Genomic DNA, 21,268 nt, shown 5'->3' with positions numbered 1-21,268 from the left:
AATAGAGAGTTCCTGTGGACGAGCGTGGGTTGCTGAAGACATATTCTACCCCGGATCTTCACGGGTCCTGTATTTGCTAGTAAAAGGAACAGATGATATAGAATCTACCAGCTTTAGAATAACCAATTATCTTTTCTGGTCTGTGTAAACGACTATAGGACATGACCTAGATAAAAAGAAACATACTAATGAAAATAATAACTCCTCCAAGAAAATGGGAGCAATATTGACAAAATATCCACTTTGTAATTTTAAGTGCTCATAAAATGTTATAAAAAATATAATTTCCGGAAGCTCTCATAAAAGTTTTACTTTAGCAGCAAAACGTCTTGTCTTCATGCGTGTGCCGGTCTTCGTGAAGAAGAAATGCAGTATCCTTTGTCACCATTTCACATTGCGATGTGATAGTTTAATGTTGTGCTTGAATACACCATGCACGTTGAGTAGGTAGGTGTTTTTTTTTATGTTTTACGAAGTAAATTATGCCCGGTGCGACGTTTACTTCCGGTGCCTGAATTGCGCATGCTCAGGCGGTAAATTCAAACGCGAGGAGTGTGTCATTTGAATGAGTTGCTGTTGTCAGAAACAGCATTGAACAACCGTAAACAGGAATAGCAGAAACGACGACTATCATCAGGTAAGTTTCATTATTGTTAAGCAAAGTCATGATTTTGAAGTTCGCCATAAACTGACAATAAGATGTCAAAGTCGTTCCACTGATGATGTGAAAACGCTAACTTGAAACTGAAGCGACACTCATCTCCAAATGCAATGTTTTGATCATGGAGGCATCAAGCATACACTGTAATTTTAGTATATAATTCACGTCGTACCTACTGCCATCTCGTTATTTGCGCTTCACTAGCACGAAAGTGTGTTGCTGAAATGTTTGCCTTCAGGCCTAGTGTCTTTACTTAGATCTTTGTCTCGTCAAGTGTGATATGTTTTCATGGCAGGAAATATTTCAATTTATACACTGGGAGCCGCCATATATCGTCTGTTGGCCACTATTTCCTATCGGGGATCCAAGCACAGAAACCTGAAGCTGATCACTTACTGGATTAAACTAATATAGGATATGGAAACTAATATAAGGAAACTTTACACCGTAAATGATCAGCTGCAGGTGCCTGTGGATCAAAGGTCTAAGAACAGAGTTGGGGTAAACTACCTTAGCCCTAACACAACTAACCCCGAGGATCGTCAAGATCATTATTATGATTGAGTAAATATGTATTAGGTATACCATATTCAACGTAATAAGCGCCCAGGGTGCTCTCAAAATTAGAAATAGGGGGCGCTTATTAGAATATTATTTTGAGTTGAAAGATCGTAAATTTTGTGTGTTTATGCTAACAGCCTGAAATGTACAATACAACAGATATATTTTTCAAGAATTTAATTGCCCATAATTAAGGGTGATAAAACGCACATACTCCGCATATTGGTGTTATATTTTCAATGTTAACTAGGTATGTCCACCATGGATGAGAACACCCCGCCGGCACAAATGGCGAGAGGGAAGACAGTGAGTGGTAGCCCTTCCGTCAGATCTGTGCTGAAACCAATGGAAAACTTTGTACAGCTTCAGACACCTGTCACCAAAAATGTTAAGGTACTCTGTTAGCAGTGGTTAAAATTTGGCATGCTGATGTTGATATATTTTCATGTTATCATGGTTATGTGCTTGAATATTGTCTTTAACACTGATACATTCATTGTCAGAGGGTTAAGCATGAATATTATTATGTTTATCCAGTTAACATGTTTTACATGTTTTTAGAACTGACTTTAAGCTTTACCACAGGTCCCAAGGACACCCAATGTTCATGCCTTTGACTCCCAAAATGTATTACTGATAGTCCCCTTGTTTTGAAAATATATAGTCACAGTTAAAGAAATCCCTGATGATTTTTTTTATTGTGGCTTTTGGCTTCAGTAGGTTGAATCCATGAACATTATAAACCAAAGGTAAAATACATGTATGTAATTGTATCTCATCATGATTATAGGAACTGGACTTTACATACCCTTATATTTTTTTTGGGGGGGGGGGGTGGGGGGCATGGATGGCCCAGTCGTCGAAGGTGCCACAAATTCGCTGTGCAGAGTTGCCAGAAACCTATGGTTGTGGGTTCGAATCCCAGTTCACCCCGATTATGTTTCTAGGTTTGTCAGCACAATATCCGTGCTCGTGGGTTTCACCAAAGTAGTAAACATCTCAGACCTGCATAACTGCAGGCTTTCCTCCCACATTAACATGATTAAGCTGACACGCCACGATGTAACTGGAATACTGTTAAAAGTGGCGTTAAACCCAACTCACTCAATCACCATGCTCACTATATTTTGGTGAACTCACACACAACTGTTTGATAAACCATAGCAACCCCTACTTTATCAACTCAATGACTCGTACCAAAAAAGTGTATTTTTATGATGAAAATGTATGATTATAAATATTTTTTGTTAATTATGAAGCAGTCCACTTAGAACTTCCAGTCGCTTCTGAAAAGTATCAGCTCTACTGCAAAACATAGAATAAACAGATTGTCAATTAAGACATTGTTGGTGAAGCTTTGTTGTTTGACAACATGGCCACTAGACAAATGCTAGAACTGAGGGACTGAGATCACTGATCACTGTGTGTGAACTGCTTGTGTTGCACTCTGAGTGTGTTAACTGGTGCTTAGTCCAAGCCAGGGTTTTACCATGTTTACCTTGACATACAAAAGTGGGCGTCCAGCAGACTCTAATTCCGTGTGCGAAATACGCATCAGTCGGAAAGCGCACGTTAAATCTCCAAAGTAAGTAAGTAAGTAGACTCTAATTCATTTTAAGGGTCCTTGTAGGCAATATGAGGGTCCTGTAAAGTAATGAAATGATGTAGTGTACTGTTCGTAATAATAATTACTTTAGAGCCTGGAATGAATCAGTGATCATGTGGACAGTGGTCATGATTGATGGATGAAATGACAGACACGCGTAACTGCCCTTGATGAGCAGTAAGTTCAATGATAGTTATTGTGCGTCCCATGAGACTCAGACAATTATCACGGACTGTTATGGGATGAACAAAACCTTCCAAATGGCGTGCTGGTTTTCTTGGGGGAATTAGTCAGCAAAGAGCCAGAGTCACAGGAGACTAATCACAATTTTATTTACAAGAACAATTAACAATGAGCTATTTACAAATTCTTAGAATACAGCTAAGGGTGCCACAGAGAGTAGGTGCAACTCTCTGGGCTGTGGGAGAGAGGTCTATTTGGTATGAGAGTCAAACCCCTTTCTCTCTGCCTTAACATTTGGTTTCTGTATGTATTTAACAAAAATTAGAACAATAAAATGGAATATGATTGGTTGATACACGATGGGCTGTGCCTTATGGTTAATGTTTGGCTAGACAGAGGGGAATACTTAATCCTGTTAATCCTGTTGGACTGGCACTAACTCATAATAAAAGCACTTGATGTAGATCTAATTATCATAGGAAAACTTAGTATACATGTTATATCCTGATACTTTTTTCCTGCGTCCATTCCCTACATTTGTGTGTCATGTAAAAGCCTCGTCCAAGGGATAATCAGCAACTATCCCAATTAACATAGTGAAATGTGAACTGAATGTTTGACAATGTACTACTATTATGAATGATTGTAACACAATCCATTTTTGGACATCATGCGTTATACCGACTTTACAAATGCAACAGATATGAAAATAAGTGGGTACGGGTCCTCCAAATTTGTGTATGGATCATCTAGATCAGTGTACGAGTCAGCCAGTTGAGGTAAGAATGCTCCTAATTAGGTATGGGTTGGACAGGAATGTTATGGCTTACCCATTTTCGGTGGGTACGCATCTCTGTGTATGGACTGTCTAGTATCCCTCCTTATTTAAGTGATAGTTGTTATTATTGATTTGTTCCATCACCAGGTGCCTTCCCAGCCATCGCCACTCGCCCCAGCACCTGCCACCAGCAACAGGTATGATATTGTAAGAGATCTAGAAGACACAGAGCAGTGGGCAGAACGTACCAGTCGTCTCACCCAGAACGACCACAGAGACTATGCAGCATTTGCTGCTGAAGTTATCCATGATATAATTAGATCTTTGCCAGTCCCGGTGTAAGTGGACATGAGTCTGCACCACCACCACCACCACTTGCATGTCCTTGATCAGAGCCAGATGACTGTCCTGTTTTGGTGTTTGAGGGACATAACACTTTAACTTGATAACTAAGTGTCAAACAACTTACATGCACAACTAATTGGTTTTGCTAATGTTCATTTCTAATCATGCTTATTTGCTGGATCACATGTTTTTACCTGACACTTACTAGCAGTTTTGTTCTGTAGTGACTATGTGAGCCACTTTCTGTTTTATTCATGTGCCGAGGTTATTTTTCTTATGGTTCTCAATGTTAGAAATTAAGGGTGGTTAGTTGTTACATGGTTAGAGATTTTTGTTAATCTGGATTCACTGAATGATGCCATGAGGGTTAATAAGGGGTTCACTGCCAGAAGGTTGTGCAAGACAATAGGTTACAATAGTTTTTCAGAAAACCATTGATAACCTTTTATGCATATTGATGAACAATATGTATGAACATCTTCAATTTTAAATGTCTTCTCTTTGTTACTTTTATTTTTTTATTTCCCATCAGCACTTTTTTCACCAGATAATATGACAACCTACTTGATGGATATTGTCGTATCTACTCAAATTTGGTTCGGCATATCAGTAATAAACTCTTGAATGTGTTTAAAGTTATTTTGCTGTACTGTTATAATATGAGACACCCATGGGATGTTGTCGTGAAGTGTCTGACTACATGAAGATTGAACAGGATTCAGAAGCAGTGAAATAAATCTTTTCTTGTTGGGTTTACTAAATAATGAAGCAGCATGAATCTTGATGTGTTTCTCTCTGAACAGCTTCAATTTAAAAAGCTCTTAGCATGATTAGGCCCATATAATTAAATATTAGATTTTCCATCAAAATTAAAAAACAAATGTTATAGAGGGACCATTCAGTAATTTCCTTCATCTGGAGGTACCACAGGACAATAAGATGATATGAGGTTGGGTGTTGGGTAGTAAAGCTGGCAGGGATAAAAATCTAATAATTAATCTATTATGCCCGTACCATGAATATCTCAATCTGCTGTGTTCATTCGCCTGATTTCATTTCAGTGAGGCCAATGCCGTATCAGCAGATTCTGATGATGAAATACAGTTCCAAACCAAGGCCTATACATATGATGAGAACACAGATCCTTTCCAATCCAAGGGAGGTCTGGCCAACTCTCCTGCTACATCCGTACCAGCTTCTTCCATCTCCAGTGTTGCTTCATCCCCAGCAAGGGTTGTTGACTCTCCAGTAAGGAGTAAGGAAGATGTGGATCCTTTCAAGACAAACTCTCAGATTGCCAACTCTCCTGTAGTTGCCTCTGTACCCAGTGATGAAGACAGTATTCTGGCTTCCATGACAGGACAGGCAGATGCACAGGGTGAAGATGCTTCTAAGAATGAAGCTCAGCTTCAGAATTCACCCACAAAGGAAATAAAAAATACACCTGTCAAGGGTTTCCCTGACAATTTGGATGTCGATCCGTTTAAACCCAAATCTCAGATTGCAAATTCTCCTGTGATTCCTTCTGCTGAGGTATCCACTGGTTTGCCTGACAGCTTAGATGAGGTTGACCCATTTAAATCTAAGAACATGATTAAAAACTCACCAGTTAAATCTGCTGCACAAAACACTGGGGAACCAGCCGAATGTTCCAAGCTTTTGGAGGATGGTGAACCGAAGAAACAGGGTTCAGACCAGAAGTCTGACTATGCATCACCTAAACGTGAGTCCACTGAAGGACTGCCAGACAGTCTTGATGGTACCGATGTTTTCAAACCCATGGTCCAGATGGTCAACTCTCCATGCCAGAATTCAACCATTAACTCAACAATGGGAACTGCAGATCTCACTGTGATTGAGAATTTGCTTGATGATATTGATCAGATGGATCCCTTTCAACCCAAGTCACAAATCACAAATTCACCAGTCAAAACCTTAACCGAATCTACTGATTTGCCTGAATCATTTGAGGATGTAGACCCATTCAAGCCTAAGGTTCAGATTCAGAACTCTCCCGTTAAAGAAAGCCATTGTAGTCTTCCTGAAAATTTAAATGATGTTGACCCTTTTAGACCCAAGTCACAAATGCAAAATTCCCCCCTTAAAGAAACTCCATCAAAAACTGCAGAAGCAACTGGGGGCCTTCCAGAAAATCTTGACGATGTTGATCCTTTCAAAAGTAAATCACAAATTCCAAATTCCCCTCTCCTAGAAACATCATCTGTAGCAACTGGGAGCCTTCCAGAAAATCTTGACCCATTCAAGCCTAAGGCTCAGATTCAGAACTCTCCCGTTAAAGAAAGCCATTCTAGTCTTCCTGAAAATTTAAATGATGTTGACCCTTTTAGACCCAAGTCACAAATGCAAAATTCCCCCCTTAAAGAAACTCCATCAAAAACTACAGAAGCAACTGGGGGCCTTCCAGAAAATCTTGACGATGTTGATCCTTTCAAAAGTAAATCACAAATACCAAATTCCCCTCTCCTAGAAACATCATCTGTAGCAACTGGGGGTCTCCCAGAAACTCTTGACGATGTTGATCCTTTCAAAAGTAAATCACAAATACCAAATTCTCCTCTCCTAGAAACACCATCTGTAGCAACAGGGGGTCTTCCAGAAAATCTTGACGATGTTGATCCTTTCAAAAGTAAATCACAAATACCAAATTCTCCTCTCCTAGAAACACCATCTGTAGCAATTGATAGCCTTCCAGAAAATCTTGACGATGTTGATCCTTTCAAAAGTAAATCACAAATACCAAATTCTCCTCTCCTAGAAACACCATCTGTAGCAACTGGGGGCATACCAGAAAATCTTGACGATATCAATCCTTTCAAAAGTAAATCACAAATACCCAATTCTCCTCTCAAAGAAACACCATCTGTAGCAACTGGGAACCTACCTGAAAATCTTAATGTTGTTGATCCTATTAAATTGAAGTCCCAAATTGTCAATTCTCCAGATAGGAAAACTGAATCAACAGCTTCGGCTAAGCCTATTGCTGACATGGATGGTATTGATCCATTCAAGACAAAATCCCAAGTTATGAATTCACCTGAAAAGCCTACTACTGAACTGAAACAAGATGCTCCTGATGCCATGGCTGAAACAGAAAACAAACCTACAGCTTGTGACCAACAGTTAGACTTTGATAACCTTGATCCCTTTAAAGCCAAGACCTGTGTGGCTAATTCTCCAGTGAAACCTGTCTCAGCTATGCCGGATGGTGATTGTGCTGATCCATTCAAAACCAAGTCTCAGATTCAAAACTCCCCAGGCCCACTATCTGATGTTGATCCTTTTCAAACCAGAACCCAGCTGCCCAAATCCCCAGTAAAAACTGACAATCCTGCGATCACAGACATTGAAATTGTTGATCCTTTTGCGTCACTCTCCAAAGTGCAGAATTCTGGAAAGGTTGAAGGAGACCCATTCCAAAGCAAGTCCAAGGTGGCCAACTCTCCTCCCAAACTATCTGGTGATATGACTGGCTTAGACCCCTTCGCACCCAGTGTACAGAACCAGGACGCACAATTAAAGGGACCATCTGGTTTACCAGCAGAGTTAAATTTAATGGAGGACCCCTTTGCAACCAAACTGAAAGTTGCAAATTCACCTGTAGGAAAGACGCAGGCAGCTGCACCTGTGAAGACAAATTCAGAAGCTCCTCAACAACAACCGGTCCAGGCAATTTCTCTTGATCCTTTTGACAATCTGGATGCTTTTAACCCTTTCCTGTCAAAGCCAGGGATGGGAAATACTCCTAACAGAAACACCAACAATAATGGGCTCCCAAAGACTCCCGTGCAGAATTTTGGTGGGATGGATCTCCTAGGCAACAACGTCATGTGCATGATTGCCACAGGGGATACAGCTGGTGGACAAGAGGATATGAACTTTGTCCAAGATGACTTCAGACCTGCAAATGAAGGTGAACATCCGTTTGAAATCATGAGAACTGTTTTACAAGGCATTCTTAGTACTTCAACTATCCAAACTCCCATACTCTTAGCACAGACTCAGGGACAGGTGGCCCAGTCTTCTAAGGTGCTGCAAATCGCTGTTTCCTTTGGGTACAGCATGCCAGTAACCTTTGATCTTGGGTTTTAATCCCAGTTTGCCCCGACTATGCTTCTGGGTTTGTCAGCACTATACCTGTACATCTAAGACCTCCATGACTTTGGGCTTCCCTCCCACAGTAAGCTGACACGCCATAATACAACTGTCATACTGTTCAAAGCAGCGTTTGATCCAGTTCACTCTCTCACTTAGCATAGATTCAGTAGTTGCCAAAATAGTTCCAGTCTCTACTTTGGACTGGTGGCTTAAGTCGCAGACTGTAGACGTATGGCACTCATAACCCTAAGTAAAGCAACCCCTCTTGTAAGAGCGAGACAAAATGAGGATCGGGTAGTCATTATGCACGTCACTGTGTCCTCAGTGCCTGGATCGTTGTTCTTGTCATCAACCACTGGTGCATCTGTCCTTACTTGGTTATTTACAGTCCACTCTATGAAACAAGAGCTTTTCCAACTAGCTGTAAAACATTCTACATCTACTCGTAGCACTAAGATTGCTTTCTGAAAAGGACCCGTGTTTTAAATGTTGCAGTATGGCATCTACAACTTTGTTGGATGTAATGTGTTTATGTCACGACGTTCAATAATTTGTTGACATTGCATGGAAGCAATATTACCTCAAGTAATGAAATACGATATGATTATCATGTGTTAAAAACTTTTTTTAATTGAAATACTTTAATCTGTTTGACAACAGACATTCTTTTTTTCTTTTTTTTATCACACTGAAGTTATTTTCATGAAGTTAACTGCATATTTCAGTGTTCAGTGATCCAAATGTTTGGGACATGTTGGAGACCTTTGGCAGTAACAACACTGTGAGTTTTCATTTATTGCATTGTATTTAATGTCAGGCAATTTTAAGGACATATTAGTGTTTTGAATAAAGCGTGAAAGTCAAAGGTCCTTATTTTAACCCTGATGTTAAAAGTTAAAAATTGTGGGGAATATATTATATCACAGGATCAAACCTTAAGGCCTTCTTTTAATTTCAAACACTGCAAGTACATCTCAAAGATATCTATGCACAATAATTGTTGACAGGACCCAGAACCATAAGGATATCAGTAAAGAGAAGTTATCTGTATAAGGAGGATATCAGTATAACAAGGATATCAGTATAACGAGGATATCAGTATAAAGAGGATATGACTACTGTGACGATATCAGTATAACAAAAATATCAGTATAATGAGGATATAAGTGAAAAAAGGATATCAGTAAAGAGGATATTTGTATAACGAGGATATCGGTATAACAAGGATATCAGTATAAAGGGGATATCAGTATAAAGGGGATATCACTACAGTGAAGATATCAGTAAGACGATATCAGCATAACAAGGATGTCAGTATAATGAGGTTATGGTGTATTTTATTATGTATAAAAGGAAGAAAAGATATTTGTTCTGTGGATAGAGGTGCAACTTGAACAAGAGCAAATCAGATTGGTGGTTATGTTCATCTACTTGCAGAATGTGGAGTCTGATCTGTCACGTATGTCTCTATACGTCAAATTTGATCCTCTGGTCAACTCTAAACCAGCCCACAGCCCTGCAGGTGTGTATTGAGAGAGGGGTTATCACGGTTTGTGAGTTTCACATAGCTACACCCCTTACTTACTTGTACAAATTGTAGCATGTGTACCGCATGTACAATAAGTGGTCTACTTGTCTTGGAAAATGAGCATCTACCCTGAAAGCAGAGGGTCGCTGAATCAATCCCTGGCAGATTAATGCCATAGGCCTTTAAAAAAAGATGGTACTTGTTGCTTCCCTGCCTGGTGCTGGGTAAAATGGGAGAAAACAAGTACTGGCCAGCTCAGAGTCAGTATTCTGTGTCTGAGTTGGGTATTTATGTTAAACTGTGGCATGGTAGCTCAGTGGGTTAGCACTATAAAACAGGCATAAGTCAGGACTAGTACAAGCAGACATACACATATGCAGGCACATTACTGTATAGTGCAATAATCTTCAGTGCGATGTTAAACTCCATTTCTCCTCACGTTATATCCTTACAGACTAGTAAATGCCCCTTAAACATTATGACTTTCATCTTTTTTAATGACATCCAGCTAATACGTTTGTCATTTTTAGCCAAGGATTCGTTATCAAGCAATATGTTTCTATTTCCAGGAATAGCACGTGGAATACAGAAGATGGAAGTTTTTAAAGATGGGTGGGTTGACTTTATAATTAATTTTGTGACAGTGTGTTTAATGTGTAGCGTTTCCTTGAGTCTTCTCCCCTCCTCTGGGTAGTCCCGATCACGCAAGAGAGAGTTACAATATATGTTCTGGCTAACTGAGTTTCATCATACCCTGACGATGTGGATCGGTGCTTGTGCTATCAACCACTTGTTTGCCTGGTCAACCCTTGACTATTTTCTGACACTGGCATAAAACAACATTCATTTACTCCCTCCCATTCTTACATACTGAATCGTGTGGGGCAAGGGTGACCTAGTTGTCTTAGGTGGTACATTGCTGTGCAAGGAAACCGATGAAACAAAGAATTGCTCGAATGTTTCAAGTTTCATCAAAGTGGTAAACGTCTCAGACCTGCATCACTTTCTGTTTACCTCTAAAATCAAGCTTTTTCTCTTGCATTGGTTTGGTTGTTAAAGTTGGAACTAGTATTGGCTGATTAAAACAGTGTCAAATACTTCACATTGAAGACCCGTGCAGATCCGGGGTAGAATAGGTCTTCAGCAACCCATGCTTGCCATAAAAGGCGACTACTGGGAGCTGGTAGTCAAGCTCATACCTACCTACCAACCAGCAGTTACTTACATAACCTGGACTGTTGTTTTATGACTTCAGTGATGAAAGTATCATGTTGATGGGCACGCCACCACGTGGTGGAGGTCGACGCAGATCCATACTCGTCCAGCGCAGACCTCCAGCTGCCGTATCCAAAACCATCTTTGAAGAGGAAGATGGAGAAGACAAGAAGGAGAAGGAAACGAAACCCCTCCTGGTGGATCTCATTTTCTCGTGTAGTCCAGAAGCAGAGGAAATCCAACAGGTAATACATGTACAGCCTTTCCATGGCTTATCCAGGCAGTGATTGAAACAACAGCCATTGTCCTCAGAGTTAATGAAGCCTATGGCGGATACATAACAATCTGGTGCCCATTTACAGACTAGGGGTGGTATAGATACTGTATTTTCTTGAGTGTAGTGCCCACTCAAGTATAGTGCTTGTTCTTAGAGGCAACTACCATGATCGGGTAGTCAGGCTTGCTGACTTGGTTGATGCATGTCATCGTATCCCAAGTGTGTAGATCGATGTTCATGATGTCCTGATTTTTTTTCAGACCATGGTCATATAGCTGAAATATTGCCAAGTGAGGTGTTCATTAACAAATAAACATACAAATAAATATCCCTTGCATTTCAACATGATAAACCAGAAGTGTGTGTAAAAATTTTGTATTTGGAGAAGAGGGTCCTAGTTCATCATACACCGTTTGTTTACGCCACGCTCAGCATTATTCCAGCTTTATGACGACGGTCTGTAAATAACTGAGTCTGGATCAGACAATCCAGTGATTGATATAATGAGCATCGACCTATGCAATTGGGATATAATGACGTGCATCAACAAGTCAGCAAGTCTGTCCATCCAATCCCGTTAGTAGTCTTTTACATCAAGCGCTGTCACCTTTTACAGCAAGCATGGGTTGCTGAAGACCTATTCCACCCAGGATCTTCACGGGTCTTGCCTCAACATTATAAAAAACAATCTAATGATTAGGCTGCAATGTTTTACCTAGATGCTTGTGTAATTCCATACTCTGGTGAAAATAAGAGTAAGTTATACACTTGTGCCTTTTTGTTTATTGACAATAAGATATGTTCGAATCAAATCTCTAATCATTGCTCATCCCGTCAACAGTCACACTTGTAACATGTCCCTGAGACAGCCCTACTGTCTCTATAGTATATATGACATATATTTGCGAAGGCTTGACACCGCTTAATTCAATCACTAACGGGCTTATTCAGCGAGTGTGATTAGATTATTTGTCGAGTAAACATGGTAAATCCAACCAAGCATGATGATAATTGTCAGTTGTACCAAAAGACAGAGCTTTCCTGATCACTTGAAAAACACCAGGATCTACATGGTCTAAGGTACTCAATACATAAAATCTTGGTTGAAACGTTGTAAAATTGATTAGATTTCAGTTGATCTTATTAAATGATGTCATATAAAGAACTTTTATTCTTTTTATAAGATTTATTTAATGTACCGACTGCCTCTGTGGTCTAGTGGTAGAGTTTCACACTGGAGAACACGCATGTACGCACACTATAAGTGCAATTATCTGGAACGCAACTTAAAACCTAAATTTCACCTCACCCCACCTTACATTCCAGGAGAAGAAATCAGTTCAGACTGAAGGTCAGACTAACGATGAGGTTCAAGGTCAGGCAGCTCCTGCAGCTACACAAGATTCTAAGAAAGATGAAACTTTCTTTGAAGTTGTAGAGGTATGGACCTTGTATACTCTAATGCAAACATCTTTGATGATCAAAATGATAATGACTATGCGGGTTTGCAGATGTAACAGTCTTTTGAATGTGTGCACATGGTGGCCCAGGGTAGCTAATTCATTCATATTGCGTCAAAATGAAAGTCATACTTTAATTTTCTTTCACTTTTAAACTGCTGTAAATCAATTGAGGGAAATGTAGATAACCAGGTGAACAGTTTCACCATAACCATGACAACATTTTAATTGTTCAAATCTTAATTCATCTTCCCTAGGCAAGGGAGTTCGCTGACTGAAAGTCCAATTTCCACTCTTGCCGATCTAGGCTGGAATTATGGAGTTTATTTTGGCTGGACTAATGAGTCTGTGCATAGTTCAATCAAAATCATGCAACAAAATCAACATCCAGTTCGTAAACTGCAGTGCAGATTTCAGTCGATCAGATTGCAGGATTTGTAAAGCATGCATACCCCCAACTCATTGTCAACAGATATGTTCCTAATCTGTTCACGTTTTTAATCAAGGTGCCGAAGTGATTTGATGCATTTCATAAAATAAGACCCATTTTATTACAATTTAGATCTTGATTATCGATGAGATCGTCTTTCCTGGGCGCCGTCATTTTGTTTGAAACAAATGCAAGTGATGTGAGAAGTTGAATCTGATTGGTCAATAGGCGGAACATAGAATGGACATAACTCGTAATAGCCACTGGTAGTGCTACGATTAAGCCCCTAAATTCCAGCCTAGTTCAGTAAGGGTGGAAACTGGACTTTTACCGTCAGCTACCATCATGCAAGACCGATTGTGGTATAATCAAAGCATGGAGGAAAGGTAAAGAGTTATACTATAGCATCAAATGTTACTCATCATTTCGGACTATACCATCATTGGAATTGTTATAATTCTCAAAAACATTATGTAGTGGACTAGTGTGAATTTTGAAAGTTACCATTTGTTGTAGAGTGATGGAATCTAGTTTTGTCAGCAGAATATATATACAGATTTAAGTTTGTCCACTGAAGAGATATCTGATGTCGTGCACCGGCAGATTGAAGGTAATTGTGTGGAAGGTGACTATTAGATCCAATGATCCAGCTGACTCGGGAATGAATGTCATCACCAGGTGCTGAAGTACTCAGAGACGGATGTCAAGAAGATGCTAAAAAAGCTGAGACAGGAGCTGACCATGGAATCTCAGGGGAGACAACTCACCATGGAGCAGGAGTTGAGTAAAAAGCAAACAGCCCTCAGTGTGGAAGCTAAGCACTATAAGGAGTTGGCCGAACAGCTGGAGGTCAAAAACAAACAGATGAGGTCAGTGATGAAAAAGGATGGGGTATGAAGAGGGTTTTTTTTGCCTTTTGAAATTACAGATGTTTTGGCAAAGTTTTTTAAACATTGTTATGAGTCATGTTCATAGTTTTGTTTCTTTTTCTTGAGTATTTTGGACTTATAACATGGACAAATACAGAAGTATGGATAAACAGAATACTTGAGTAATTCTGTTAACAAAGAATGATGACCAAGTAAGATCCAAGATTAAGTTTTTTGTTTGTTGTTTAACGCCATACTCAGCGATATTCCAGGCATATGACGGAGGTCTGTAAATAATAGAGTCTGGCCTAGACAATCCTGTGATTGACTGACACATGAGAATCGATCTACACAATCTGGATACGATGACATGCAAAAACCAAGTCAGCAAGTCTGACCACCAGAACCTGTTAGTTGCTTCTTACGACAAGCATGGTCACCTTTTATGGCAAGCATGGGTTGCTGAAGACCTTTTCTAACCCAGATCTTAACGAGTCCCAAGATGAAGTTGCAATATGTATATTTTGTACTGTTTTTACCATTACAAATAGGCTTTCTTGAAAGAATAGTTGGCCAAAAGGCCCCTTATGTACATATTAGATAGTGAATCTTTTGTACACTTTTAAGATATTTTTCAGTCATTTTGCAGAGTCTATTTTCCATCAACATTTCTTACTAATATGTAATTTTATTTTTTTCAGACAAGTCGTTGTTGAATACGAATCCTTCATCAATGAGCTAGTCAGTGAGTAGTTTATCCTTCATTGATCTAGTACTGAAACATCAACCATTACACAGTTGAGAATGTAATGGAAATAATTTTCTTTTGGAAGAGTTATTAAATTAGCGTAGATATAACTGAACAATACCAAAGGACAGTCCATTTGGTTGATGGGGGAGGGCAGGATAGATTTTTTTTTACAAGGACTTCAGGAAATCCAACATCCAGAAATAACATGAGTAAGTTTGTTTATATTGTTGAACAACCTGGGGGCATTTTCTTTTTTTTTAATTTGTCCATTATATTTTGCAAAATAATCCCACATGCCTCATGCCATGATATGGTTTGAATACATGTATTATCAAATAAGTTGTAAAACCGTACACCTTGCCTATATGTCAGTCACATAAACAGTTCAGACAACATTATTAAAACCTTATTTCACAGTGTAGAAACTTATTAAAGTTTTATGAAGTTGTTTGTATGATTTTGTTTCCAGACGAAAAGGAAAAGAATTCATCCGAATCTAAAGAATCCAAAATCAAGTTAAAGAGTGAAAGAAATCAGGTAATAGAATGGTGTTGTCACACTGAGGTTTGATACCTGTGAAGATTCCAGGTTAGACCAATAGAAGTGATCTACAGCAACCCATGCTGGTCCAAATGGCGTATACATATCAATGCTCATGATGTCAATCACTTATTATTATTTACAAACCACTGTCATATAGCTGACTGCAGTGTTAAGCAACAAACCAACAAACAAACACAGATATTTAAACACTTGCTGCAAGAGCTTACTGAATATAATACTCCCACGCCATATGTCTTCCAGTATATTTGAAATGTTATATAGGTACTTATCACCTTTAGAGATTCCAGGTAGAATAGGCTCCCATTATCCCATTCCACAGAGCTGACGAAAATAAATTGAAAAATGTGACGACATCATGTAACAGTAGTAACTCAATTGATATTGAAACACTGCTGTGTGTTTCAACATGTGCACATGGTGCAAGAGGAGGCATTCTGGTGATGAAGTAAAGTAGGAGTGTCCTATTGCTTGAATTTCTACCTAAACATTGCACTGTTCTTTATGTAACTTGCTATTTCCTCATTCAGGCTATAGAGGACCTACAGTCTGTTGAGAAGTCCTTCGCTGATCTGCATCGGCGGTATGAGAAGGTTAAGTCAGTGCTAGAAGACTACAGAAAGGTAAATATGCTGTTACTAGTGTTAAGGCACTTTCCTGCCTTTTCTTTAAAATGTGTTGTGTTGTGTTATACCGTTGTTATTTAGGATAATAGCGTGCTGGATTAGCCTTGTGGTTATGTGTACATTTGTCACACCGAAGGCCCCGGTTTAGATTCCACATATGGGTACAATGTTTGAAGCACTTTTCATGTCCCCCTGCTAGTATAGTGCAAAAAACATCATTAAACCATACTCACTCACTTTAGGATAAACTAAGAGTACTCTAACTCATATTACAAATCTCCTTCAAACTCTCTGATATCAGCGAGATGTAACAGGGCTGTTTTCATTTTCAAAGGTTTGAAGATATATTACATTGTCTTTTCAAAAAGATAATGTCATAATTATTGCTGTTTGTTAGAATGAAGACACATTGAAGAAGACAAACAAGTCGCTCATCGCAAAGATGCAACAGCAAGACGAAGCAATGAACAAGTTGAAGACTCAAGCTGAGACAAAGCTCAAACAGTTCGTATATCACCTTCTTCTTTATTATGATTCCTTGTCTCTCAGCACCATAACCATGATTGAGAATTTCAAAAGTGTTAAACATGTACAAAGTGTATCCTTTTTAGCTTTCCGCCCGCTCCAGCTGAAATGTGTTGATCTGACTGTTCCAATCGCAATCCCTCGCTACATTTCATCTTTCTATCTTTGTTTATAAATCAAAGATTTGAATTAAAATACTGTGCCAATCTTTTATATGATGTACTTGAACATAACCAAGAAATACAAATAAGTATCACTGCTAGTATCATCTGAACTACTGGTTGAGGCTTTAGTGTTGGGTTGACATTTCATTATGGGTTTTTTCTTCATTTTCTTTCTCAACAAGTCATTGACAATGAATGATTAGAAAAATAATCTTTTACTGATTACCCGTAAGGAATATCTGTTCACTGTGAACAAATGCTGTAAGTCCCTTTCCAATGGCTCAGGGCTTTCAACACACATGCACTTGGGATAAATAGTGCCTAATTCCTTGTACCCGTAACGTGGGTGATTCTCAAATTATTTCTGAACTGTTCCTAAAAGCAGCGTTAAGCTACTCAACTGGTCTGTTTTCCTTTTTCACTTTCCTGGCATATTGAAATTCTATCAATACAATGTACAATGTGTTTATGTCAGAGCACATGAAGAGAGGGAGAAAGAGAAATCAAGTAGCAATGTTGAAAACATCAAACTACAGGCTGTCCTCAAGAAGAGTTTACTTCATTCACAAGGTCTGGAGAAAGCCCTGGAACAGAAGGTATTATTTCTCACCAAAATCACATGGCATTTCTTCACAAACTTGTGATGTTTCCATCTTCTGTCATTTTTATCTCCCCCTTGGTTCTTTTTTGTCATCCTCCAATAACATGACTTCACAACACATCAATCAGCCCCAAGTCAGATGCAAATGTCATGACAGGCCCGATAAATGTCCCCTGTTCCTGATCTGAACCAGGGGCGGTAGGGTAGCCTAGTGGTTAAAGCGTTCGGGTTCGATTCCCGACATGGGTACATTTCTGGTGTCCCAGTCGTGATATTGCTGGAATATTGCTAAAAGCGGCGTAAAACCATACTCACTCACTCACTCATCCATCTGAACCATACTCACTCACTCACTCACTCATCTGAACCCGACTCCCATATTTCAGCCCCTAAATGTCATCCCCTAGTCCTGATCTGAACCTGACTCCCATGTGTCAGCCCCTAAATGTCATCCCCTAGTCCTGATCTGAACCTGACTCCCATGTTTCAGCCCCTAAATGTCATCCCCTAGTCCTGATCTGAACCTGACTCCCATGTTTCAGCCCCTAAATGTCATCCCCTAGTCCTGATCTGAACCAGACTCCCATGTTTCAGCCCCTAAATGTCATCCCCTAGTCCTGATCTGAACCTGACTCCCATGTTTCAGCCCCTAAATGTCATCCCCTAGTCCTGATCTGAACCTGACTCCCATGTTTCAGCCCCTAAATGTCATCCCCTAGTCCTGATCTGAGCCAGACTCCCATGTTTCAGCCCCTAAATGATGTCCCTATCTCTGATCTGAAATTGATTGCCATGTTACATCCCCTAAATGTCATTCCTTTTTTTTTTATCTGAACCAGACTGCCAATGTTTTAAACCCTGAATGTTATCCCCTATTTCTGATCTGAAACTGACTCCCATGTTTCAGGGCAAGGAGATAGCTGAGCTGACAGACCTCTGTGACACACTGATTGCCAAGGTCGGAGGAGGGTCGTGATGTCGGGGAGCCAACAGCAGTTTATAAAACACAGAACTGTCTCCACCATCAAGCGATTACATCTCGACACGTGGACCTCATGTTTGTGTTGATGCATCTGTTGTAGAAATGAGGAACAACTGTGTTACTTTTTTTACATTATAGAGGTGACCAGCTTGTAACATGACCTGATCATGGAGCTGAAACCAAACTGGGAAACAGTGTGTCATATAGTTCACCAGATGGAATGCTACACAGGGTCAAGAAAAAATGACTGCCTACTGTGTGCAATGAGAATTCAATGAGTCAGTGATGAAACATATTTTATCCTGACTTTGCACGTGGAATAAGAGCAGTTTGCTCCCGACAAGTTGCATTTTGACTTATTGTTTGATATGAATTTAGTCTCCCAGCTGCTTAGTGCTGTTCATTGACTGAAGTGCTGTCTCAAGTGCTATTTTGTGTGTGATGTTATTGCACTGACTGGTTGATGCCTATAACAAGGCAAGTGGATGTACGCTTTATAACTCATTTGTGAAACTTATATTGATAAATTCAGGAGTGATTAGTGTTGGTTGGGAAACAAATGTTTTGTGGATTTCCTTTTTTTTCGACATTTGGGGTGGGTGGAGGGAGGTGTCTAAGATTTAGTCTTGTGTTTGATTGTATATACATTATTGGACACATCTTTGATATGATATTTGTTGTTTCAAACGACTCCAGTTAAAAGAAATTGACAGATTTAGCATCTGTAAAGTATAGTTTAAAATTGAAAGAAATATTAGATAGCAGTTTCTGGTGTACATCTTGACGCTTAATGAATAATCTTGCATATTGTAACAGTGTTGGTGGTAAAATATTGAAATACTGAACTTGTGACTATTAGAAGTTGATGCATCTCATCTTGTAGCATTTAATATCATGTTCCAACAGTGCAATGATGTTTGCACCCTATGACTAGTATGAGGCTCCTGGTGTAGAATAGAACCTCAATACTGTCGAATTATTATTCTTATTGGATGGTTATGTGTGACCTGAGTGATTGTGGGTCTTTGTGCCTCGATAGGATGGTCTGTTGCTGATGCCATCTACCATTGGTTTGCCGGGCCAGGATAACATTATCTACAGGCTGCCTTGATATAGCTGGAATATTGCTGACTGGTGCAAAACAACAGTCACTCACTAGAGTTGAGGTCTGGTATCATCATTCGTGTTTGTCAGTTTGTAAGGAATTATATATGTTATTGTGATAATGCCATTATTTATGTTGACTATATTCAACCCAATCTTGCACTCTTTACTTGGGTCACAAAGTCTCTTTGTCCATCACTTCTCTATACATCTGTACATCTCACAAACACAACAGAGACGGATCCAGGATTGTATTTGGTGGTGGCACTTTAGTTTCCATTGGGGGAGGGCAGAGTTAACTTTAGAATTTTTATGTTATCTTTTGCTTGTCAATATACATGAATCATCTGTAAAACTAAGGCTATTTCTGTGTTTTCCCATCAGGTACAGACCATAACTATATCATGGTGTGCCGCATCTCAACCCCGCCACCCAAACCTGATCCGCCACTTGGTAACATAACCACACAGATGATTCCCTTTACATGCACGTCATTTTCATTCTTTGTTTGATCTCACTCTTGTCTCAAATCTCACACTCACCTGACATCAGGGTGATCAATAAACTAACTACTCATATCGTGACTTGTGTGTTTTGTGTTGCGCTCTCATCCTCACATGGGGATTCACAATCTCCAACACCAGACAGCTCAGACAGTTGCTGATGCAAGATCAACTAATAATTCAGGACTCAGGATGAATGTTGCTTTTATCCAGAGATCAAAATTAATTTAATATACAGAATGATGTACAATGGTTATGCTCCACAATAAGTCTTTGAAATTAGGTGACAAGTCACTAAATATATCCAAAAATTCCAAAAACGTGTCGTAACCGTCTTTCTTGCTAATGATATAGTCAACAAGATAGTAGATGCAGTATTTGTTTTGCATAGTTGCATCTCTTAGACCTGAGTTCCAATCTCGATGGGTTAGATTCGTCCTGATTATGGTTCTTGGTCTGTCAGCACCATACCCATGCTCATGGGTTTTACCATTGTGCTGCGTCACTCGGGGCTTTCCTCCCACATCAAACTGACATGGTCTGGACTACTGTTCAAAGTGGTATTAAACCCAACACTTTCTCCAGTCTCTGATTCGCCTTCATTTGGATCCTTGGTTCGTCAGCACAATTCCCATTTGAACAAGACCAACACTCCTGCTTTACTCCCACAGCAAGCTTACATTCTGTTAAAGTGGTGTAAACTCAAATCTCAGAACCAGCTTACAACAAAGTTATCGTGTGGATACATCATCAAAAAGGAGTCACCAACAGAAGTCTTGCTTACAAAACTCGTTATCTATACAACGTTTACACATTAACTAAACCTATATTTGCATATGATAATGTGTATTGTTTTCACGGACATGTAAGGGTTGGAATAAAAGAGGTGCCCTGTAAGCTATTTCTAAGAGCTGACCATGCTAAATCGCCATGTTCCGTGACTTGGTTGATAGCTTGTTACCCGAGTGGAACATGGGGACGAGAGTATCAATCATTGGTTTGTCTGGCCTCACACCTTTACAGGCGCCATGATCTTGTTTACTGAAACGTGTTACCACAAACAACTATTTCACAGACGTAAATATTTGGCACTCCGTCTTAGAAATAGTCCCCAGCAACCAATGCTGGTTGTAAGAGGCGACGAAGTGGATCGGGCTGTCAGGTTCGGTGATGGTTGCTCACAATATCGATCACTGGTTTGCCTGGTCCAGATACATTATCTACAGGCCGCCGCCATACCCGGAACATTGGTGAGTGTGGCGTTAACACCAAAGGCCTAATAATAAAGGGATTCTTCATGCTTCGGTCTGGATGGTGCTTTTCAAATTCAACTAGTAGCAAGGTTTCATTAATGAAGGAGCGCACCCTATTTGTGAATTGCTTGTAAACATTTGTAAGTTAAAGCTATATTATCGTATTTAA

The 21,268-nt window shown here is 39.6% G+C and overlaps 1 protein-coding gene across 1 annotated transcript; it reads left to right on the top strand.

Annotated features, from left to right (window-relative positions):
* Positions 1 to 554: 554 nt before the first annotated feature.
* On the top strand, positions 555 to 19,904 carry LOC139452830 (transforming acidic coiled-coil-containing protein 3-like). The gene is made up of 16 exons (XM_071234455.1): positions 555 to 637; positions 1,473 to 1,615; positions 3,937 to 3,986; positions 5,196 to 8,065; positions 8,976 to 9,031; positions 9,688 to 9,772; positions 10,348 to 10,390; positions 11,034 to 11,238; positions 12,597 to 12,710; positions 13,839 to 14,029; positions 14,731 to 14,774; positions 15,250 to 15,317; positions 15,872 to 15,964; positions 16,365 to 16,471; positions 17,132 to 17,252; positions 18,165 to 19,904. Exons 2-16 carry the CDS (start codon positions 1,475 to 1,477, stop codon positions 18,231 to 18,233), a joined length of 4,257 nt encoding a protein of 1,418 aa, XP_071090556.1. The 5' UTR covers positions 555 to 637; positions 1,473 to 1,474; the 3' UTR covers positions 18,234 to 19,904.
* The last annotated feature ends 1,364 nt before the right edge of the window (positions 19,905 to 21,268 follow it).

This window comes from Haliotis cracherodii, unplaced genomic scaffold (assembly GCF_022045235.1).
Source record: "Haliotis cracherodii isolate W230 unplaced genomic scaffold, xgHalCrac1.p SCAF_9, whole genome shotgun sequence".
NCBI lineage: Eukaryota > Metazoa > Mollusca > Gastropoda > Lepetellida > Haliotidae > Haliotis > Haliotis cracherodii.
This window is presented reverse-complemented; position numbering and strand designations above follow the sequence as displayed.

Bases quoted from the DNA above. Each gene is read 5' to 3' on its own strand.
- LOC139452830 (XM_071234455.1), top strand. From the start codon at position 1,475: ATGTCCACCATGGATGAGAACACCCCGCCGGCACAAATGGCGAGAGGG. The intron at 8,066-8,975 runs GTGAACATCCGT...TGCATATTTCAG, and splicing joins CTTCAGACCTGCAAATGAAG to TGTTCAGTGATCCAAATGTT. The intron at 15,318-15,871 runs GTAATAGAATGG...TTCCTCATTCAG, and splicing joins TAAAGAGTGAAAGAAATCAG to GCTATAGAGGACCTACAGTC.